General features: G+C 44.0%; 1 protein-coding gene across 5 annotated transcripts in view; it reads left to right on the plus strand.

Moving 5' to 3' along the window:
- LOC128685962 (translocation protein SEC62) overlaps positions 1-24,711 on the plus strand; it is a 118,913-nt gene that overhangs the window by 9,438 nt on the left and 84,764 nt on the right. The window contains exon 1 of one of the 5 annotated variants that reach the window (XM_070083306.1): positions 18,165-18,301. The exons of 1 other annotated variant lie outside the window; for it this stretch is intronic. In XM_070083306.1, the coding sequence (XP_069939407.1) occupies positions 18,266-18,301 (36 nt within the window). In that variant the 5' untranslated portion in view covers positions 18,165-18,265. Of the gene's footprint in view, positions 1-18,164; positions 18,302-18,484; positions 18,853-24,711 lie in introns of those variants that run through there. 3 more of the 5 variants (XM_070083303.1, XM_070083304.1, XM_070083307.1) reach the window with 3 other exon arrangements.

Below are 24,711 nucleotides of genomic sequence, written 5' to 3' on the forward strand. Positions count from 1 at the left end.
TATCTCAAGAAACACAGAATTCATTTTTTCGATGCAGACGTTTGGGTCCATGCTGTTTAGGATATCTTCCCAGCTTGTTTCATTTAGAACATTGTTTACTTGATCCCATTGTATGTTTTTGTTATTGAAATTGAATTTCACATTTTTCTGGTCAGGAGCCCTGTGCATGCATGTCTGTACCCCTATTATGTTGTGATCTGAGTGAATTGTCTTCGACACGGTTATATTACGTATCAGATCATCACTGTTAGTGAAGATGAGGTCCAACATATTTTCTAGTCTTCTAGGCTCTACTGTTTGCTGGTTTAAGGTGAATTTGTTGCAGAGATTTAATAGTTCGTGTGTGTGTGTGAATTTTCATCTGAGCTGCCACCCGAGGTGATCTCTGCTAAAACATTGTTTGCTATACTCCTCCATTTTAGATGTCTCAGGTTGAAATCTAGCAGTAAGATGTTTGGGGCAGGAGTTGGGAGATTTTTCCAGACAGTGGTCAATTTTCTCAAGCTGCTCCTGGAATTGATGGGAAGTTGCACCTGGAGGCTTGTATACTACCACAGTGACAAGGTTTTGGTTTTTGATCTTTACCTCCAAAACTTCACATCCATCAGTTGCATCTGCTAGAAAAATGACAGGATTGATAATGAGAACTTTCAAAACTAGGGATGCCAAGCCCATGATGACACTCTTCAGATCGCTTGTTCTATCTAGGCTGGAATATTGCTGCACACTATCAGCACGTTTCAAGGCAGGTGAAATTGCTGACCTAGAAAATGTACAGAGAACCTTCACAGCATGCAATAACAGATAAAACACCTCAATTACTGGGAGTGCTTGGAGTTCCTGAACCTGTACTCCCTGGAATGCAGGCAGGAGAGATACATGATTATATACATAAGGGGGATTACCAATAGACCCCTGGCTGTCTTCAAGCAGGCACTGGACAGGCACCTAAAGTGGGTACCTGACCAGCCGGGCTGTGGCTTGTACATTGGATTGCGTGCAGCCAGCAGTAACAGCCTGGTTGATCAGGCCCTGATCCACCATGAGGCCTGGTCACAGACCAGGCCACAGGGGCATTGACCCCCAGAACTCTCTCCAGGTAAACATCATTTAAGGTGTTTAGTAGTTCTGTGCAAATGAGCGACTCTGTGACATACAGGCCAACCCCCCTCCCCCCCTTGTTGCCTCTTTAGTCTCTCATCAGAATAGGTTATAACCTGAGATCCATATTTCGTTGTCATAAAGATCCTTCATGTGGGTCTCTGTGAATGCTGCAAACATAGTATTTGACTCCGTGAGCAGTCCCTTGATGTAAGGAATTTTGTTGTTTTTTGACTGCTTTAGACCCTGTATGTTTGCAAAGACAAATGTCGTATTGGTGGAATTTACCTGGAGAGAGTTCCGGGGATCAATGCCCCCACAGCCCGGTCTGTGACCAGGCCTCATGGTGGATCAGGGCCTGATCAACCAGGCTGTTACTGCTGGCTGCACGCAATCCAACGTACGAGCCACAGCCCGGCTGGTCAGGTACTGACTTTAGGTGCCTGTCCAGTGCCTACTTTAAGACAGCCAGGGGTCTGTTGGTAATCCCCCTTAAGTATGCTGGGAGGCAGTTAAATAGTCTTGAGACCCGGACGCTTTTTGTGTTGTCTCTTAGCATGCTAGTGACACCCCTGCTTTTCATTGGAGGGATGTTGCATCGTCTGCCGAGTCTTTTGCTTTCGGAGAGAATGATTTTCGTGTGCAAGTTTGGTACTAGTCCCTCTAGGATTTTCCAGGTGTATATAATCATGTATCTCTCCCACCTGTATTCCAGGGAGTACAAGTTCAGGAACTTCAAGCGCTCCCAGTAATTGAGGTGTTCTATCTCAGTTATGCGTCCCATGAAGGTTCTCTGTACATTTTCTAGGTCAGCAATTTCACCTGCCTTGAAAGGAGCTGTTAGTGTGCAGCAATATTCCAGCCTAGATAGAACAAGCGATCTGAAGAGTGTCAACATGGGCTTGGCATCCCTAGTTTTGAAGGTTCTCATTATCCATTTAGGGGGGTTTTATTTGCCGGCTCTAATATCTGTTGTTCTGGGGTAGAGGCCAATGTCTGTGCCTCTGCTCCAGAAGTGTTTTCAGGTGGTGTAGGATTATTGTCATTTCTTGCCAGTCTTTTTTCCCTTCTGGCCCTAAAAAACCTCTGTCCCTGGAGAGGTTGTGGCTCCTCTCTTTCGTTTCCCATAATCTGGCTGGTCTGTCTTCTAGTCCCCTTTAGATGATGTGCCTGGCAGTATGCATTGTAGCATTTTCTTTCATGGATTGATGAGTGACACATTTCTGGGTGAAATAAGTTGCAAGAAAGGAAGTTGCACTCTCCTGTTGTCATGTGGGTGTGGCATTTTTTGGGATGGTCAAAGGTGCATGTCCCACCTGTTTTACCAGATATACCATGCCTGCAGATACCCAAGGCAAAGTATTTACATAGATTGTAATTCTGTTTGCTAGGATTTATTGTAGCTGCGTTTGCTGCTGGTGCATTTATTTTTCCTGTTTCCTCAATATCTTCTACTCTTGTATGGACATCAGTGCTTCCACCAGGTTTTACTGGTAGTGTGTGGACACTATTCTCTGAGGCCTCATCCCATTTTGCTCCATCTCCAGCAGTATCTCTGTTTTGAACCTCTGTGGACTGAATAAGGTTGTCTTCAGTGTCCTCCAGGACAACACTAGTACCCTCACGAGCGCTATCTTCTAAGACATCACTAGGACCCTCTGGAGCACTTTCCTCCAGGACAACACTAGCACCCTCAGTACTGTTTTGGAAATTTGTCTGGACTGCCTCGTGTGAGTTGTCTACCCTAGCAAGCTCTGTTGACACTGAGCCCTGAGGCTGGTACCTCAGCCTCACAAGTGGCTTATATGACACATTTCCATAAATGACTGATGGTGCAAGAAATCTCGCCTGCATGCACGATACTTAGTATTGGTGAATATATCCCGGTCTTCAACCTTCCTAAACTTTAGCCCCTCTGGACTTGCCCTTCAAAACCACGTGCAGTCGGGAACCTTAATTCCTGCAATATTCAGTCAGTATTAGTGACCTGCCTGCACCTTAGAAATTCATGATTCCAAGCGGGTGTGTATCCCCTAGTATAACTATGCAGGAAGTAACACTAGCTTCTAAGCGCAACAAGAGGGAACCCCGGTACGGGCGTCTGACTGCACAAAGACCCACAGTTCAACTCGCTCGCAATTTCCCCCAGAAACTGGCCAGAATACTGAGAAAGGGAGGTCTTGTCTTACTGTATGGGCCTGACGGAGGAGGGCATCTACGGTACTTTGAGGTGCCTCCATCAAATTTCCCCAGGTCTAGTATGTGAAGACACGTGGGGGCGCCGCCCTGCTGTTCACGGCGGTGTGCCAAGTTTATCGTCTCGTTGTAGAAGGAAGCTCTGGCGTCTTTTCGACCCGTGCCTCGTCGTTCAAGCTTGGGCTGCCAGTTCTCCCTAGCTAACGTAACCTAGTGTTTGCCTATATTACTGGCCTATTACTACTTACGTTAAGGTCTTAGGTCTACATTATTATTATCTACAGTTGCCTCAATAATCCTAATATTAGTTTACTAACAGTATAAACTACCTACCTCTTCCTTGAAGGGTTAATCTATCAATTAAAATGTACCTTCCAACCACCTTCGCCAACCCAGGTGTATGTATGTGTTTTGGGTAGATGTGAGGGTCCGCAAAACTCAGATGGTCCGTCCTGGAAATATTAGGGTCTTCATACGAGGTATTTGCCTTGTGGAACTTTAGGACCGAATAAGTTTCCACAACTGTCCTCCAGGACAGCACTAGCACCCTCAGGAGCACTTTCCTCCAGGACAACACTAGCACCCTCAGCACTGCCCTACAGGACAGTACTAGCCCCCTCAGGAGCACTGCCCAAGACAGGCCCATCCCTACCACCCATCTTTTTTTCCCAGCTGTCATACCATGCTGACATGTCTTTCAAGAAGGATGTTTTATTGGTTTTCTTGTCTTTTAATATAGATGTCATTTCCTCATACAGCTGTATCTTGTTTGGGCAGACCCAAAAACATCTCTGACTTTATGTCAAGTGTGGTCACTAGTTTAAATTCCCTGCATATACTATGGGACCACTGACCACACAGATGGCAAGCAATCCAGGCCCGTCTTCGTCCCTTACCCTTTGTTACAAAAAACGCGATTCTAAAAGCTTAGAGATCTCCAGTGAATACTAGAAAGGACTGTCCTTCTAGCATCCAGCCTGTTACTGGGTTTTCGTAACAAGTAGTCAGTATCCTTGTCCAATTATCCATAAGAAATCTGTATTATTCAATAGTGCTTCAGGATTACAACTGGTAGGCTACTAACTAGAGAAATTAAAATTTAATAAATTTATTAATCATTAAGTTGTCTAGAGGTATATTATCAAATTAAATTAAATTAAATTAATCACAGTAATCAAAATAAAATCAATCTAGTTCAATATTATTGTGCTGAAAGCACATATCACATTTATAATTCTTAAGTACCGTCTGGTACATTAACATTTAATAAGATATTACAAATATGTACAAGTAAGTTTGTGTATGCGTGTAAGTGCTCTAAGTAGTTCACTATGTCTCACGACTCGACTAGACTTAAACAAGTGACTGACAAAGTCCTCACATAAACTAACTTCTTGACCGACTGGTAACCAGAACAGTCTGCTTGAACAATGAAAAGAATGCTAAGCCCAATAGCCATATAACAAGCGACTGTGACACAATCAGGATCAAGGAGATAATATAACGACACTAAGTAGGGACCATCAGCAGATCCTCCACAAAAGTTACAAAAATCCCATACTAATGAATCTAAGTTCAGCATAGGAAAAACCCTGACTGTGACAATACACAGAAACCCATACAAAATTAGGTCAGAAGCTATAGCTAAGGACCTGAGATGTTCAGAGTGTCTAAGCGACACGCAACCTCAGTACAACGTCGAAAATCACTAAGTCTATACAATGTTCTGTGAACAGAGTTCTACAGAACTAACAAGAATAATGAGACAGACAATCTGCCCAACCACCAAGCGAGTCTAGAGCAGACTGAATACTTCACGAGAGGTGAGGACACCCCCCCCTCGATCACGTGATAGCTCCGTGGGCAGCAGTCACCCAGCGAGAAGCAGAAGCCGGCAGTATAACGAGCAAGGAGCGATAATTACAGTAGTTTGACAATCAAGACTTGAACTGAGCACTTAATATGTAACATCCTAACAATATGTAATATGTAACATCCTAACAACATAAGCTACGTCAAATAACAATATAAAGCAATATATTTACGATTTAGCTATTATCGCAAATATAAGCAATATAAAATTAAATGAAAAGGTAATATACATTATATATACATTCAAATTCAAATTCAAAGTTTATTCTCTATAAGGATTACAATGCTGAGTTTACAGAAATTTGGTTATTGTGTGGTTTACATGTAGTAAAATTGTGATTACAGAGTGTACCACTAGAACGCTTAGCATGGCTAGGCATTTCGGGCATACTTAGTTTTATTCTTAATTGTAAAATATTACAAATTATGAGGTAAGTTGGTATTATGGCTAAGTGACTAATTACTAGTTTGTGAGTTTAGCAATGTGAATGCTTTTGTTTTGGCACAGTACATAGTTTCAGTATTGGAGTATCACAGGATTCATTATTTTAAGACTGAGATTAATATTTCTGTTTATGGTCAAATGAGTGAGTGAGTGTAAGTGTGAACCACCAGGTGGTATTCGTGTAGTTAGTTGACGGGGTGTATCAGGGAGATAAGATGTTTTCTAATGGTAGTTTTGAAGGTGATGAATGTGTCTGCAGTTCTAGAGTTCTCAGGTAGGGTATTCCAGATTTTACCTGGAGTTTACCTGGAGAGAGTTTCGGGCCTTTGACATACATTGAATTTTTGTAAAGGTTTAGTCGGACACGGGGAATGTCGTAGAGATGTTTGTGTCTGGTGTTATGCCTGTGGGTTCTGTCACAACTATCAAGAAAGCATTTTAGGTCAAGGTTGATATTAGAGTTTAAGGCCCTGTAGATGTAGATTGCACAGTAGTAAGTGTGGATGTACTGAACTGGGAGTAAGTTTAGGTCTATGAAGAGTGGGGGGTGTGTTGCCAGGGATGGGATTTAGTGATTATTCTTACTGCAGCTTTTTGTTGGGTTATTATTGGCTTTAGGTGTGTTGCTGCAGTTGATCCCCAAGCACAAATAGCATAGGTGAGGTATGGATAAATAAGTGAGTGGTATAGTGTGAGAAGGGCATTTTGCGGCACGTAGTATCGTATCTTGGAGAGGATCCCAACATAATAATCATTGTAACCCATTCAGGGGTTGCAACACCCTTTCTGCAGACTACACAGATCTTCATGGTAGTGTTCATCTTAGCAATACTAGACAACTCTCCTAGCTAGCTAGTCTATAATTCCCCATTGTATTTAATTTTTGTAACAGTTTTTCCGATTTGGCTTTATTTCCAACGAAACCGTTTGAATCCGCCCGAATCCAGTGAAATCCGTTTGAATCCGCCCGAATCCAGCGAATCCTATAGAATCCAGCTAGTGGATCACTGTATATCTTTTTCCTAATAAGCACCAGTAGATCTGTATCTGTATTGTAACTATCTGCTGTAGTTTGTTGCCTGGCAGAGAACACTGCCTAACAGGAAATTAACGCTGTCTGGCAAGGAATTAACACTGCCTGGCAGAGAATTTATCACTGTTTGGCATGGAGAGAAATTATCACTGCTTGGCATGGAGGCAGTAATGCCTGGCAGAGAGGTAACGCTGCCTGACAGGGAGGTGATGTTGCCTTGTATGGAGGTAGCGCTGCCTAGCAGAGGTGACGCTGCCTGGCAGGGAGTTAGCACCACAGGGCAGGAAACTAATGGTGCCTGACAAAATCATCGCTGCTTGGCAAGGAATAGATGCTGTCTGGCAGATAATTAACGCTGCCTAGCAGGGAATTAACGCTGTCTGGCAAGGAATTAATGCTGCTTGGCAGGGAATTAAAGCTGCCTGGTATGGAATTAATGCTGCCTAGCAGGAAATTAATGATACTTGGCAAGGAATTAACTCAACCTGTCAGCAAATTGATGCTGCTTGGCAGGGGAATAATATTGCCTTGCAGGGGATTAATGCTGCCTGCCAGGGTAGTCAACGCTGCCTGGCCTCTTCAAGGGGGGCTCCTTGGCGTGGTGAAGAGGCTCTTGGTCTGAGGAATTAGACCTGTCGGTCTACTTCCTCAGACCGAACCTAATTACCCCCCAGTCCCCCGTTCCCTATCCCATCCTCCCCATCCTCCCCTTTTTCCTTTCCTCCTCCTCCTCCCCACCCCTCCCTTTTGCCCTTCCTTTTTGGCTTTTTTTTTTTTTTTTCTTTTTTTTTTCTTTCCCACAGGCACGCTAGTTCCTAGGTAGGGGAAAGGGTACCAGGGTCCATCCCATTCCATTGAGGTTCTTGGTGGTGGCGTAGTTTGCCGTGGAATCTGGATTGCCTGGGGATGTCCTGATCCCTCTCCGGTATCCCGGAGGGTGGCTTTGGGTGTCTCTCAGGCGACGGGTGTATCTCTGGAAGCCACCTTTCGGATTCCGGGGGTGGTGGCCGATGGAGGTATGCTTTGTGGCGGATTTCCGGCCGCCCTCTCTTTTGTCCACCGAGGTAGCTCAGCAGATGTGAGGTTGCTATCCCGGATTGCCGGTTTACTGGCATGATGGGTAGGGTATGGCACGGGTTCCATGCTGCATCTGCGCTACTTGCGGTGCTGAGGTCCTCTTGGGCGCGGAGGGAGATTTCTGGCCCTTTCATTCCTCCTAGGAACTATCCCTCCCCAGTCCCCCCTTTTTTTATTCTTTTTTTTATTTTTATTTTCTTTTCTTCTTTCTTTTTTTTTCTTAAAAACAAAAAGAAAGAAGTAACCTAACCATGGCAGCCCTAGTCCATGAACCTGCTACCCCCGGGCCCCTTCTTGATACCGCACCCCGTTCTGACCCCGCCTCGTCTTTGGACCACTCTTCGGACACTCCTCATGCCTCTGCACCTCTTGCCGGTGCTGTTTCCTCACCCGCTTCAGGTACTGAGGCCTCGACTGACTCCTTCGATTTATCTGACCTTCGCTCTCCTCTGACTATGCTTCCGGCCTCTCCCTCTACGGTGTGGCAATTTTCAATTCGCCGGCCCGTTCCACGTTGGACCAACTCTGGTCCCATGCCTAAACAACAACGACAATTACCTGCTGATGATACTTCTCCACCTCGTTCTTCTCAGAAAAGATCGACACGTCTTTCACTACCTTTCCACGCTCAGTTTCAGACTGCACAATGGACTAAATTCTTCACTTTACGACTGACTTCCTCTACTGCCTATCTTTCTGACCACAGTATTGGCAAGGCACTCCTATGCCATGTTGGTAAAGATATTTCTTTTCATGCTCTTAAGAGCGGTATGCTCATCGTCACCGTACAGAATGCTACCCAGGCTCATGAGCTTTCTCGTCTTTCCCATATCGATACTGTTCCTGTAACTATTGAAAAGCATCATTCCCTCAATTCTTGTAGTGGTACCATCATTCTGCCCCATACCATAGTTCAACAAAATTTCCAGACATGTGGCACTGACATTCTCGAACAGCTGGAACTCCAAGATCTCCCAATCCTCAAGGTAGACACTTACGTTCTTCCTGCCCATGGGCGGAGACGATACCCTAGCAATGTGGCTCGTTTAACTTTTGACAGCCGTGAACTCCCATCCTCAGTTTATGTAGCAGGACATCGGTTACAAGTTCGAAAGGTGATCCCTACACCGCAACAGTGTAGAAATTGCTGGCGATTTGGCCATCCAGCAAAATATTGCAGATCTATCGCCGAATGCCCAGTCTGTGGTGCCGATGACCATTCTAATACGTCTTGCAATCGACCTCCCTCTTGCCTTAATTGTCATGAGGCTCACCCTTCGTACTCTCGCCGTTGTCAAGTCTACTTAAATGAGCGGGAAATCCGTTACCTCAAAGAGGCAGAAGGTCTTCCTTATGCCATGGCAGTTTCTCATCTCCGCCTCCAAGGGAGACTACCTCGTGTTTCTTATTCCCGTGTTTCAAAACATCCCCCCACTTCTGGTATCCCACTTTCTGCACCCACCTCTGTGGTTACCTCTCCCATAGTCACTTCTGTAGCTAATTCTTTTGCTGTCCTCGGCTCAGACGTCCCTACTTCAACGTCTCAGTCTGATCTTGCTTCTTCGTGTTCTTTCTCACAAGCCTCAGCAGCGATGAGATCTCGTATGACACCTCCTCCCAATTGTCCCTCTACTTCTCAAAAGTCAAAAAAAGGTCTGTTAACACCTCCTACCCATCTTCCACCTCCTCATTTTCCCTTCCCTATCTCTGTACCTGGTTTTCCCCCTCTCACTGGCTCTGTTACAAGTGTAGAGGTTCACCCTCCTCCTTGTACTGTACCTTCCTCCCCTGTTCCCTCCCAAGTTTCTTCCTCTTCTGCCACCTCCCAGGTTTCTGCCTCTTCTGTCCCCTTCCACGCTTCTCCAGTTCCCTCCACCCTTTCACCCCCCCTACCTTGGTACAGTCCATTACAGTCCCAATCTTTACTCATCCTCCCCCTACCATTTCCAATATTGTCTCCCATACGACGTCTCTGAATTCTGAAACACTTGAAGCAATCTCTGAATATATTGCAGAGACCAAACCATCAATGGACACTGATCCACCCTCCACTCCTTCTCTCTCCTCTACTCCATCTGTGCAACTCCTTTCGTCACAGCACACCATTCCTTCGCTGCTTGAACGTTTTCCACTGCCTCCGCATGTGGACTTTTCTAACCCCTCTAGTCCGTAGGAACCCTTACCTGCGGATTTCAGGTATCTTTATCATTGCCAATCATGGCCTATTTACAGTGGAATATACGTGGCCTCAGGGGTAATCGGGGTGAGCTTCAGATGTTACTCTCCCAGTTTTCCCCTGTTGGTGTTTGCTTACAGGAACCAAAATTACTGTTATGGGGCTATAGGACCCAACATGTATTTATAAGTAACAGTTACTCTGGAATACCTAATTATATTGAATTGATGGGGACTTTGCTCTAAATGTCAGAAGGACTGATCAACCTTATGACTGAGAGGCAGCTGGGTCAAGCCTATTTTTCTCAATATAATAGGTTATACTATAGACACATAAACACACAATTTAAATAAGTAGTTTATAAAGTTGTATTTCTTTTTGTAAAAGTAAAATTAAGGTGTGGTAGAATTGTGGTAACTGGAGAATTGTGCTTGGCAACAGTCTTTTGTTTTGGTGGGAGGAGCTTAGCCAGGCTCTCTCTCTCTCTCCCTCTCACTGACTCTCTCTCTCTGTGGCTGACCTTCAACCTGGCAGGATCTCTGGGTCCTTCTTCTATCTTTTGGGGCATTATGTGTGCTCCAGGGGTGAGTTTTTATAATTTAAGTTGTGGCTACCATACCCAGGGTGACTAAAGTGTGTCAAAACACTGGTTAGCCCAGAGTTATGTCAAGAAGAGAGGACAAAAGTTGTTGGAACACACCATGTGGAGAACAGGTATGGAGTGTGTAGATTTTGTTTTGAAAATGTGAGGCTGTGATTGTATATTCTGTACATATCTATTGAGAATACAGTTATATTTTTATAGTAGTAGTTTACATAGCCTGTGAAGAGGGCTGGTGAAAGGGTATCAGAGACACTCAGGATGATCAGCCATAATGTAAGTATTACCCCTAGACAGATAAGGCCATTAAGTAAAAAGCTACCCCACACTAGAACATGTAGTGAGAACCTTACTATCCAAGAAATAAGGGAAACCAACGTAACAATTACACTCTGTTATCTCTCCCATCTCAGGCTATAATTTATTGTATTCTTCAGATCCTTTTCCTGATGGGACCTTTAATGAAAGTGCCCTTCTTCTACGCACTGATATTCCGTACCATCAGCTATTTGTTCGTACTTCGCTGCATTACACAGCAGCCCGTATCCACTTGCATAGGTGGTATATGCTCTGTTCTTTATATCTCTCTCCTTCTCGGGCATTATCTATTCCGGATATTGCCTTTCTTGTTTCGTCATTACCACCACCGATTCTGTTACTTGGTGATTTTAATGCCCACCATTTCCTCTGGGGGGTCTCACTGTGATTCCCATGGCATTCAGTTAGAGGCTTTTCTTGCCACCCACCCCCTCCATGTTTTAAATACAGGTACTCACACCCATTTTGATCCTCGGACTCACACTCTCTCTTGCATGGATCTCTCAGTCTGCTTTTCCTCCGCCGCATTAGACTTCACTTGGTCTGTTCTTCCGGACTTACATGACAGTGATCATTTCCCAATCATTCTTACTTCCCCTTCATATTCACCACCTCTTCGCATCCCACGCTGGCAATTTGATCAGGCAAATTGGAACCTTTACTCACACCTAACTGTTTTTAGAGAGGTTCCTTCTTCGTCCTCCATCGATGAGCTTGTACACCTCTTCTCGTCCTCTGTTTTAACCGCAGCTTCTCATTCTATACCCCAAACTTCGGGCAGGCATTCTCAGAAATGCATGCCTTGGTGGTCTCCTGCTTGTGCTCGTGCAGTACGTTTGAAACGCGCTGCATGGGGCAGGTACTGGTACAATAGAACCACAGAGAGACTTCTTGATTTTAAGCAGAAGCGTGCGATCGCTCGCCGTGTCATCCGTGACGCTAAACTGTTAGGTAAGACACATATGCAACAGTTAGGTATCTTTATTATGAAACGTTTCGCCTACACAGTAGGCTTCTTCAGTCAAGTACAGAAAAGTTGATAGAAGCAGAAGATACTTGAAGACGATGTAATCAGTCCATCACCCTTAAAGTTTTGAGGTGGTCAGTCCCTCAGTCTGGAGAAGAGCATTGTTCCATAGTATGAAACAATATGGAGATGAAGTGACAGGATGGAGCTTTTTATAGCGCCAAGAGGTGAGACGTAGGCCACTAGGAGAGGTAAGAACTCAGATGCTGAGAGGTCAGGTCCCTCTCAAATCCAGCCGCTCTCACTAGTGGAAGTTGTCGAAGTTGATTGCAGGTCTGTACCAAGATACCCTTGTGTTGCAGTGTCTGACAGATTGAACATTAAAATGGTATAAAATACCGACAGGTTGTTAGGTAAGACACATATGCAACAGTTAGGTATCTTTATTATGAAACGTTTCGCCTACACAGTAGGCTTCTTCAGTCAAGTACAGAAAAGTTGATAGAAGCAGAAGATACTTGAAGACGATGTAATCAGTCCATCACCCTTAAAGTTTTGAGGTGGTCAGTCCCTCAGTCTGGAGAAGAGCATTGTTCCATAGTATGAAACAATATGGAGATGAAGTGACAGGATGGAGCTTTTTATAGCGCCAAGAGGTGAGACGTAGGCCACTAGGAGAGGTAAGAACTCAGATGCTGAGAGGTCAGGTCCCTCTCAAATCCAGCCGCTCTCACTAGTGGAAGTTGTCGAAGTTGATTGCAGGTCTGTACCAAGATACCCTTGTGTTGCAGTGTCTGACAGATTGAACATTAAAATGGTATAAAATACCGACAGGTTGTTAGGTAAGACACATATGCAACAGTTAGGTATCTTTATTATGAAACGTTTCGCCTACACAGTAGGCTTCTTCAGTCAAGTACAGAAAAGTTGATAGAAGCAGAAGATACTTGAAGACGATGTAATCAGTCCATCACCCTTAAAGTTTTGAGGTGGTCAGTCCCTCAGTCTGGAGAAGAGCATTGTTCCATAGTATGAAACAATATGGAGATGAAGTGACAGGATGGAGCTTTTTATAGCGCCAAGAGGTGAGACGTAGGCCACTAGGAGAGGTAAGAACTCAGATGCTGAGAGGTCAGGTCCCTCTCAAATCCAGCCGCTCTCACTAGTGGAAGTTGTCGAAGTTGATTGCAGGTCTGTACCAAGATACCCTTGTGTTGCAGTGTCTGACAGATTGAACATTAAAATGGTATAAAATACCGACAGGTTGTTAGGTAAGACACATATGCAACAGTTAGGTATCTTTATTATGAAACGTTTCGCCTACACAGTAGGCTTCTTCAGTCAAGTACAGAAAAGTTGATAGAAGCAGAAGATACTTGAAGACGATGTAATCAGTCCATCACCCTTAAAGTTTTGAGGTGGTCAGTCCCTCAGTCTGGAGAAGAGCATTGTTCCATAGTATGAAACAATATGGAGATGAAGTGACAGGATGGAGCTTTTTATAGCGCCAAGAGGTGAGACGTAGGCCACTAGGAGAGGTAAGAACTCAGATGCTGAGAGGTCAGGTCCCTCTCAAATCCAGCCGCTCTCACTAGTGGAAGTTGTCGAAGTTGATTGCAGGTCTGTACCAAGATACCCTTGTGTTGCAGTGTCTGACAGATTGAACATTAAAATGGTATAAAATACCGACAGGTTGTTAGGTAAGACACATATGCAACAGTTAGGTATCTTTATTATGAAACGTTTCGCCTACACAGTAGGCTTCTTCAGTCAAGTACAGAAAAGTTGATAGAAGCAGAAGATACTTGAAGACGATGTAATCAGTCCATCACCCTTAAAGTTTTGAGGTGGTCAGTCCCTCAGTCTGGAGAAGAGCATTGTTCCATAGTATGAAACAATATGGAGATGAAGTGACAGGATGGAGCTTTTTATAGCGCCAAGAGGTGAGACGTAGGCCACTAGGAGAGGTAAGAACTCAGATGCTGAGAGGTCAGGTCCCTCTCAAATCCAGCCGCTCTCACTAGTGGAAGTTGTCGAAGTTGATTGCAGGTCTGTACCAAGATACCCTTGTGTTGCAGTGTCTGACAGATTGAACATTAAAATGGTATAAAATACCGACAGGTTGTTAGGTAAGACACATATGCAACAGTTAGGTATCTTTATTATGAAACGTTTCGCCTACACAGTAGGCTTCTTCAGTCAAGTACAGAAAAGTTGATAGAAGCAGAAGATACTTGAAGACGATGTAATCAGTCCATCACCCTTAAAGTTTTGAGGTGGTCAGTCCCTCAGTCTGGAGAAGAGCATTGTTCCATAGTATGAAACAATATGGAGATGAAGTGACAGGATGGAGCTTTTTATAGCGCCAAGAGGTGAGACGTAGGCCACTAGGAGAGGTAAGAACTCAGATGCTGAGAGGTCAGGTCCCTCTCAAATCCAGCCGCTCTCACTAGTGGAAGTTGTCGAAGTTGATTGCAGGTCTGTACCAAGATACCCTTGTGTTGCAGTGTCTGACAGATTGAACATTAAAATGGTATAAAATACCGACAGGTTGTTAGGTAAGACACATATGCAACAGTTAGGTATCTTTATTATGAAACGTTTCGCCTACACAGTAGGCTTCTTCAGTCAAGTACAGAAAAGTTGATAGAAGCAGAAGATACTTGAAGACGATGTAATCAGTCCATCACCCTTAAAGTTTTGAGGTGGTCAGTCCCTCAGTCTGGAGAAGAGCATTGTTCCATAGTATGAAACAATATGGAGATGAAGTGACAGGATGGAGCTTTTTATAGCGCCAAGAGGTGAGACGTAGGCCACTAGGAGAGGTAAGAACTCAGATGCTGAGAGGTCAGGTCCCTCTCAAATCCAGCCGCTCTCACTAGTGGAAGTTGTCGAAGTTGATTGCAGGTCTGTACCAAGATACCCTTGTGTTGCAGTGTCTGACAACTTCCACTAGTGAGAGCGGCTGGATTTGAGAGGGACCTGACCTCTCAGCATCTGAGTTCTTACCTCTCCTAGTGGCCTACGTCTCACCTCTTGGCGCTATAAAAAGCTCCATCCTGTCACTTCATCTCCATATTGTTTCATACTATGGAACAATGCTCTTCTCCAGACTGAGGGACTGACCACCTCAAAACTTTAAGGGTGATGGACTGATTACATCGTCTTCAAGTATCTTCTGCTTCTATCAACTTTTCTGTACTTGACTGAAGAAGCCTACTGTGTAGGCGAAACGTTTCATAATAAAGATACCTAACTGTTGCATATGTGTCTTACCTAACAACCTGTCGGTATTTTATACCATTTTAATGTTCAATAGTGATGGAACGCCTACTAAATAGACGTTAATGTGGTATTTAGAGACACACAACAGTCTCTCCACTTGTCAATATGGCTTTTGTAAGGGACGTTCTACCATAGACCCCTTACTACACTTGGATACGTATGTTCATAATGCCTTTGCGAATAACCACTCAGTTATTGCCATATTTTTTGACCTTGAGAAGGCATATGACACAACTTGGAGGTATAATATTTTAGCCCAAGCCCACTCCTTAGGCCTTCGAGGCAATCTACCATCCTTCCTTAAGAACTTTTTAACTGACAGGCATTTCTGTGTTCGGGTTAATAATGTGCTCTCCCCGGACTTTATCCAAGCTGAAGGTGTCCCCCAGGGATGTGTTCTGAGCACAACACTTTTTCTCCTTGCTATTAATGATTTGGCCTCTAGTCTTCCATCAAATATTTGGTCATCACTCTATGTTGATGACTTCGCTATTGCCTGTGCAGGCGCTGACTGTCACCTTATTACAGTTTCTCTCCAGCATGCAGTCGACCGTGTTTCCAATTGGGCCACCACACGTGGGTTTAAATTTTCCAGCACTAAAACCCACCAAATTACTTTTACTAGACGCTCTGTCATCTCCGATCATTCTTTGTACCTCTATGGCTCCCGTATCCCTGAACGTGATACAGTCAAGTTTCTGGGCCTCCTCTTTGATCGTAGGTTATCCTGGAAACCTCACATTACCTCTCTGAAGGCAACTTGCCACAGCCGGCTGAACCTTCTTAAAACCCTTGCTCATCTTTCATGGGGAGCTGATCGTCGAACCCTCCTTCGCCTACATTCCACCCTTATCTTATCGAAACTTGATTATGGTGACCAGATCTATTCAGCGGCATCTCCTGCTACTCTCTCTAGCCTTTACCCCATTCATCACTAAGGATTACGTTTATGCCTTGGTGCTTTTCGCTCTTCCCCTGTTGAGAGCCTCTATGCAGAAGCGAACGTTCCATCCTTATCCGATCGCCATGATGCCCATTGCCTTCGCTACTATGTACGCTCTCATGATCTCCGCAATCCTTCCATTTATAGAATGGTCACTGATATTAGTAGACATTCTTTATTTGTTCGCCGCCCCTGTTTACTCCGTCCCTTCTCTCTTCGCCTTCATTCACTCTTGTCTTCTCTTCAATTACCACCTTTCTATGTACATGTAGCATCTCTCTTTTCCCTACCCCCCTGGGAAGTTCCAGCTGTTCGAGTCTGTTCTTTCTCTCTCCCTTGCTCGAAAGCCCAACTGTCTACGGCCGCTTCCTGCTCTCTTTTTCTTGACCACTTTCACTCTCATTCTCATGCCATTGCTGTGTACACAGATGGCTCTAAGTCTTCTGATGCCGTAGGATTCGCAGCAGTGTTTCCGGACAGCGTCGTACAAGGGCATTTACTATCTTCGGCTAGTATTTTTACTGCTGAATTGTATGCCATCCTTACAGCACTTATCCATATTGCATCTATGCCTGTGTCATTATTTGTGGGTGTCTCAGACTCCCTTAGTGCTTTACAGGCCATACAGAAATTTGATACACCTCACCCCTTAGTCCTCCGTATCCAACTTTGGCTACGCCGCATCTTTACCAAGCATAAAGATATTGTTTTTTGTTGGGTCCCTGGTCATGTTGACGTACAGGGCAATGAACAGGCAGACACTGCTGCGTGGTCAGCAGTACATGACCTACCAGTTTCATGTAGAGGTATTCCATTTACGGACTATTTTGCTGCAATATCTTCCCAACTTCACACCCGTTGGCAACAACGTTGGTCTACTATGCTCGGCAACAAACTTCAATCTATTAAACCGAGTATAGGTTACTGGCTGTCTTCTTATCACCAGTGTCGAGGTTGGGAGACTACTCTCTCCCGTCTTCGCATTGGCCATACTCGTCTTACTCATGGATATCTCATGGAGAGGCGCCCTGCTCCTCTCTGTGAGAATTGCCAAGTTCCATTATCAGTCAGCCACATTCTGTTGGACTGCCCACTTTATCAACGAGCACGCAGAATTTACCTCCGTCGTCGTCTTCGCTCTGCTGCTCTCTCTTTACCTTCCCTTCTCGCTGATGGACCCACCTTTCATCCAGACTCTCTCATTGACTTTTTGACAACAACTGACTTACTTCACAAATTCTGATACCTTCAGCCCTTTCTACTTCAATCTCTTGCTACCCCCTACCCCCGTACTATCCCCTGCCCCGCTGTTTTCTGTAACCTACTGATCATCCCTCCTCCCTTCTGCCATCCAATACCCTCGCTTCCTTCCCTACCCTGCAGCGCTGTATAGCCCTTGTGGCTTAGCGCTTCTTTTTGATTATAATAATAATAATAATGGCAAGGAATTAACGCTGCTTTGCAGAGAATTAACTCTACCTGGCAAAGAATTAACGCTACCTGGCAAGGAATTAACGCTACCTAACAAGGAATTAACGCTGCCTGGCAGAGAATTAACTTTACCTGGCAAGGAATTAACGCTGCCTGGCAAGGAATTAATGCTGCTTGGCAGAGAATTAACGTTACTTGGCAGAGAATTAATGCTACCTAGCAAAGAATTAACGCTAGCTGTCAAGAAATTAACGCTACCTGGGAAGGAATCAACGCTGCCTGGCAAGGAATTAACGCTACCTGGTAAGGAATTAACGCTGCCTGGCAAGAAATTAACTCTACATGGCAAGGAATTAACGTTGATTGGCAGAGAATTAACGCTACCTGGTAAAGAATTAACGCTACCTGGCAAGGTATCAACGCTGCCTGGCAGAGAATTAATGCTAACTGGCAAGGAATTAGCGCTACCTGACAGAATTAACGCTGCCTGGCAGAGAATTATTGTTACCTGGCAAGGAATTAACGCTACATGGCAGAGAATTAACGCTGCCTGGCAGAGAATTAATGCTACCTGGCAAGGAATTAGCGCTATATGGCAGCCCTGCCACATGTCATTTATCACTTCCGGAGATCTCTCCAACACACAAACTATTTTATAACAAAATTATTTCTCTCTCAATTAATTAAGCCAGCAACAAATTTGGAGTAGTAACATAATGTAAATATTTTTCCCGGAAATACTCTTCTTAAGAAGAGAAAATAAATAAATGGAAATTATAATGGATAGAGATGCTCAGTTTATGACAACAAATACTCAACCATGGCTGAGAAGAGGAAGGTGAAGAAGAAGGTTCAGGTAATTGAGGGAATATGGTGTCATACGCCTTATTGGGCGAGTTATTTAGGGTTTGAGGTGAGGCAGGGGTTTGTAGGGTGCAGCAGGGGGTGTTATTGCCAGGAGGCAGGGGAGTCCTAGGGTAGGGGAGTCCTGTGGCAGGACCCACGTCACAGCTGCTGCAGGTTCATTGACTCTCCCTCAGCTGACGTAACACTAGCGGCTTGGCTGCTGCTGGTTACTGCTGGTGGTAGTGGTGGTTATTGCTGGTGGTAGTAGTGGTGGTTACTGCTGGTGGTAGTGGTGGTTACTGCTGGTGGAAGTTTGAAGTGTTACAGTACCTCCAGGCTGGTGTATGACTCTTGATTATAACCGTAATACTCATCACCAGGCTGGCATATGTTCTCGACAGACGGTCTATACGATTTTATAGTGTCACTTGTGTGTGTGAAAATCTTGAGTTAAGAGCCAGGTGTTAGAATCTTTCAGTGGTGTAGGAAGCCTCCATAACAGGTCTCAGGTCAAGACTAGACTCCTCTGCTCTCACTGTCAACATGTCAAAGAGACTAAAGGTAATAGTCACTTGTAACTTGCTGCATACGTAACTCCACTTGCTATATACATAACTCCACTTTCTATATACGTAACTTTCTGTGCTATAACAGCTTATGCTGTGTATACATCTCTTTTTACTGTAAACATCACTATCTGTAAGCCTGACAACTTGTTGCAGACCTAACTCCATATAATATAACCATATCTACATACTTTTTATATAAATTATATACAGTACACAATGACATTTTCTGCATATAAAACTTTACCTAGGATACCTGGAGGATATTTATATACATGTAGTGGCATTATCATTAGTTAATAATCATCCTGGGTTAGATGTTATAATCAAAGACTGCTCCTTTTACAGGTTTTGATAATTAAATTTTGAATTGTACAATACAGTCAAACCTCGGTTTTCGTATGCCCTAGTTTTTGTACGATTTGGTGTTTGACAACTTTTTTCGTTGAAATTTTGTCCCAGTTTTTGTACATCCGCTCGGTTTTCGTACAGTTAAAAATGGTCCATACCAAACTCGTCCACCAGCCCGTGTGACTTGGCCACTCATTTCCCAGAATCGAGTGCCCACACAGAGCATCCTATGCATTTGTAACTCAATCTGCCATTGTTTCCCATTGAGTGAGCATCACCCCGCGCATTCATCCGAAACATTTCGTAATAGAGTGGACCCCCACATAGCGATATTAATCCGTGCAAGAGAGCTCATTGTTATGTGAAATTATCGTTATGCGAATGAATTTTCCCCATAAGAAATAATGGAAATCAAATTAATCCGTGCAAGACACCCCAAAGTATGAAAAAAAAAAAAATTTTACCACATGAAATATTAATTTTAATACACACAAACTGAAAAAGGCATGCACAATTACATGACACTTACTTTTATTGAAGATCTGGTGATGATTGATGGGATGGGAGGAGGAGAGAGTGTGTGTTTAGAAGGGGAATCCCCTTCCATTAAGACTTGAGGTGTCAAGTCCTTTTCTGGGGTTACTTCCCTTCTTCTTTTAATGCCACTAGGACCAGCTTCAGAGTCACTGAAGTTCTGTCGCACAACATATCTGTCCATAGTGGCCTGTACCTCTCGTTCCTTTATGACTTCCCTAAAGTGTTTCACAACATTGTCAGTGTAATAGTCACCAGCACAGCTTGCAATAGCTGTGTGAGGGTGATTTTCATCCACGAAGGTTTGCACTTCAAGCCACTTTGCACAGATTTCCTTAATCTTTGTAGTAGGCAATTTCTTCAATTTCTCTCTCCCCTCCTTCGAACCAGTTTCCTCAGGTCTGGCCTCTTGCTGTTGAAGTTGATCTATCAGCTCATCAGTGGTTAGTTCTTCATTGTCCTCCTCCACCAACTCTTCCACATCATCCCCACTAACCTCCAACCCCAAGGACTTTCCCAATGCCATAATGGATTCCTCAACTGGCATAGGATTCTCAGGGTTAGCCTGAAACCCTTCAAAATCCCTTTGGTCTACACATTCTGGCCAGTTTCTTCCAAGCAGAGTTCAAGGTCCTCTTAGTCACTCCCTCCCAAGCCTTACCTATAAGGTTTACACAATTGAGGATATTAAAGTGATCTCTCCAAAAGTCTCTTAGAGTCAGTTGAGTTTCTGAGGTCACTACAAAGCACCTTTCAAACAGAGCTTTTGTGTACAGTTTTTTGAAGTTTGCAATAACCTGCTGGTCCATGGGCTGCAGGAGAGGAGTGGTATTAGGAGGCAAAAACTTCACCTTAATGAATTTCATGTCCCCATAAAGTCGCTCTGCCACGTCTGTAGGATGACCAGGGGCATTGTCTAACACCAGGAGGCACTTAAGTTCTAATTTCTTTTCAGTTAGGTAATCTTTCACATTGGGGGCAAATGCATGGTGTAACCAGTCATAGAAAAAGTCCCTAGTGACCCATGCCTTACTGTTTGCCCTCCACAGCACACACAAATTTTCCTTGAGGACATTCTTTTGCCTGAACGGTCTGGGAGTTTCAGAGTGATACACTAATAAAGGCTTCACTTTGCAATCACCAGTAGCATTGAAACACATCAACAGAGTAAGCCTGTCTTTCATAGGCTTATGTCCTGGGAGTGCCTTTTCCTCCTGAGTAATGTAGGTCCTGCTTGGCATTTTCTTCCAAAACAGGCCTGTTTCATCACAATTAAACACTTGTTCAGGTTTCAGTCCTTCAGTTTCTATGTACTCCTTGAATTCCTGCACATATTTTTCAGCTGCTTTGTGGTCCAAACTGGCAGCCTCACCATGCCTTATCACACTATGTATGCCACTACGCCTCTTAACCCTTTGAGGGTCGACAGGCCCTCTCCGAAACTCATTCTCAGGGTCGGCCAAATTTCAAAAAAAAAAAAAAAATATTTTTTCTTATGAAAAAATAGTTTTTTTTTTCTAAACATTATAGGCTAAACAAAAAAATTTTAACGTCAATACTTACCGAGATATGGAGGCGTGAAATTTGCCAAAATTGAACAACATATGGTAACATCGCCGACTGCCGTCACCCGGTATTTTTCTATTTACTTTTTTATGTACTATTTTCAATTATTTTTCAATTTTTCTTTTTCTGAGTAACTTTTATGGCCTCTGAGGCCAACATGATCAGTATTTTGTAAGTTATTTCTTTTTCAATACTACACAATAAGGGCGTAAACACTGTTGTCATTATTTTGTTTACAGAAAATATTTACACAAACGATATGAAATGTTGTTTATTACTATTTTTCTATATTTTATATACACATATACAGTCACAGGGAATGTTTCTAGAAGTTCTGAAGCCTGTGGAACTCTTTGAAACATGGTGTCATGCACAGTGGAGTTTTACACTCCTCACACATAAAACGAGTGTCTCTGCATTGTTGTGTGCGTTTTTTTGTATGTGCACAGACGTAACACCTCTTCTGAGCCTTTTTCTTCAAAGCAGTAGCAGGCAGTTTTACCAGGAAGTGATCACCATGCTTCAGACGAGCAGGTAGTTGTTGAAAATTTGGTGGGCGGTCAATTGCAGGTGCTGTTCCTTGATACTTGAATACTATTTGTCTGATGACAGACAAACAGAATTCGCCGTACTGTGGTTTGTTTCTGGTGCTCATCTTATACATATTATAAGCATTGAGCATGGAAATGTCCAGAAGATGGAAAAACAGTTTGATGTACCACTTATAACTCTTGTGAACACAATCAGCAAACCCAATCTGCATGTCACATTTGTCCACTGAACGCATGTTGAAGGTGTAATCAATCACAGCTGCAGGTTTTAGAATGGGTTCATTTCTCTCTATGCTGCCTGCCACTGTCTGCCATTTCATTAGGGTGAATTGATGACAACAGTGTGACATCTCGTTTGTCATGCCACCGAAATGCCATGATGTCATTGGCAGCAAACGCCTGCGCCTCACCTCTACGAGTACCAGCGTCAAACCTGGGCATATGTTTCCGATTTGCACGCACTGTGCCACACACATCTGTCATGTTCACTCGCAAAAAATCACTGAGTGAGGGGCTTGTGTACCAGTTATCTGTATATAATATATGCCCCTTACCAAGGTATGGTTCTATCATTGTTCGAACCACATCACCTGAGATGCCCAATAACTTCCTGGTATTTTGCAATGTATAACTTCCAGTGTACACAATAATATCCAATACCAGACCACTGTAACAATCACAAAGCACAAACAACTTTATACCAAAGCGTTTCCTCTTGCTTGGTATGTACTGCTTGAAAGAGAGTCTTCCTTTGAACAGAATCAGAGACTCGTCAATTACAAGCTTCCTGAAGGGATAAAAATGCGTACTGAATTTCTGTTTCAGATACACAAACACATTCCTAATCTTATATAACCTGTCAGTTCTGTCAGGCCTGGTTTTATCTGAGAAGTGAAGCATACGTAACATTAGCACAAATCGATTCACTGGCATTATATCACTGAAACCTGGTGTTGCAATCAGGGGGTCTGTTGACCAGTATGATTTCACTTTGTGCTTATACACATGTGGCATAAGCATTATTGTGGCAAAGAAAAGATACATCTCAGCCACAGTTGCCTCCTTCCACTGGTGTAGACGTGATTTTGGTGAAAGTAATGTGTTTGCCATGGTGTACTCGTAGTATGTGTTGCTTTCCATGACAATACTTTTCATCAGTGGTTCGTCAAAGAATAACTCGAAACATTCCAGTTCAGTCAGTGGCATTGTTCCCAAGTGCACAAGATGGCCGTATTCCACTTTGGCTGTCATCAAACTGGTGGGGATTTGGAACAAAATTGACAGCTTCCTGCCAATCCCAGGTGCGGTCTGCTGGTGGGTACTGGACAATGACAGGTGGTTGTGGAGGTTGTGGTTGTGGAGGCTGGTGTGGTGGGTGAGTGGGGGATGGTGGCCTTTGTTCTAGATCAGCTGAGGCAGCGGCGTGGGTGGCAGCGTGGGTGGCAGCATGGCCCACTGCTGGTGCCTCACCGCCGGCACCACTACCACCACGCACATTTTCCATCCCAATTGCAACAGTATCTTCGTCATTTTCACTGTCTGTTCCTGTTGTACAGCTACGGGATGTACTCCGAGATACACTCCTTCCCCTTGGTATAACATATGGCACACTACCAGAGCGCATATATCGTCGTATATACTGACGCTTCACTGGGGAATATTGCACTTCACTATCACTACTGGAACTAGTTTGAAGAGCTTGTAGTTCATATTCACTATCACTATCATCACCCATGCTCTCATCTGAGTCTGGGATTTGGGAAAATAGAAGTTTCCTCTTGGGTTCTGGAACAACTGAACGTGAACAAGAGGGCCCAGCACCAGAGGTGGAAGGCTGAGGGTCGTCTGGGTTTTCCTCACTATTACCAATATTATGGTCATTAGTTTCGGTCAAAACCTCACTAAAACCACGAAACTCATCTTCACTGGCACTTCCATCACTATTAGAACTGTCACTGGGGAACAAAAGTGTCCCAATTCGCCGAGGAGTGAGGACCTTCTTACAGCGAGGTATGGTGGACATTGTTTACTAAGAGGGCATTCCCACAATGCACCACTGGGTCCCAGATTTTTTTTCTACCGCGCACACCGACCACGCAGACCCATTCTCTCACACCTAGGCCTACCAGCCTTTTCGCGCGAGATTTGAGGCCGCTAGAATTTATGCGTACTAGTACGTCAAAAACCCCTACGCGTAAGACGTACTAGTACGACCAAAACCCTCAAAGGGTTAAATCTCTCAAACCAACCTTTGCTGGCCTTAAATTCACTCACATCATCACTAGTTGCAGGTATTTTTTTAATTAAATCCTCATGCAACTTCCTAGCCTTTTCACTTATGATCACTTGAGAGATGCTATCTCCTGCTATCTGTTTCTCATTTATCCACACCAATAACAGTCTCTCAACATCTTCCATCACTTGCGATCTCTGTTTCGAAAACAGTTAAACCTTTGGCAAGAACAGCTTCCTTGATTGCCCTTTTGTTGCCCACAATAGTAGCGATGGTTGATTGGGGTTTACTATACAACCTGGCCAGCTCGGAGACACGCACTCCACTTTCATACTTATCAAAGATCTCTTTCTTCATCTCTATAGTAATTCTCACCCTTATTCCTGTAGGGTTGGCACTAGAAGCTTTCTTGGGGCCCATGGTCACTTATTTTGCAGATAAAATCACCAGAAACACTGTAATAATACGAAATGTTCCGATTGTATGCTTGGATGTTACCGCGGAGGCTGGCTGGTAAACAATGCCACCGGCAGAACATGTGAGGCTGGCTAAGGGCGCACATTAGACGCGTTTCGGACGAACAGCGTTGAGCGGGTTTTTTAGCGGTATGCGAGGCAAA

Source organism: Cherax quadricarinatus, chromosome 9 (assembly GCF_038502225.1).
Source record: "Cherax quadricarinatus isolate ZL_2023a chromosome 9, ASM3850222v1, whole genome shotgun sequence".
Classification (NCBI taxonomy): domain Eukaryota; kingdom Metazoa; phylum Arthropoda; class Malacostraca; order Decapoda; family Parastacidae; genus Cherax; species Cherax quadricarinatus.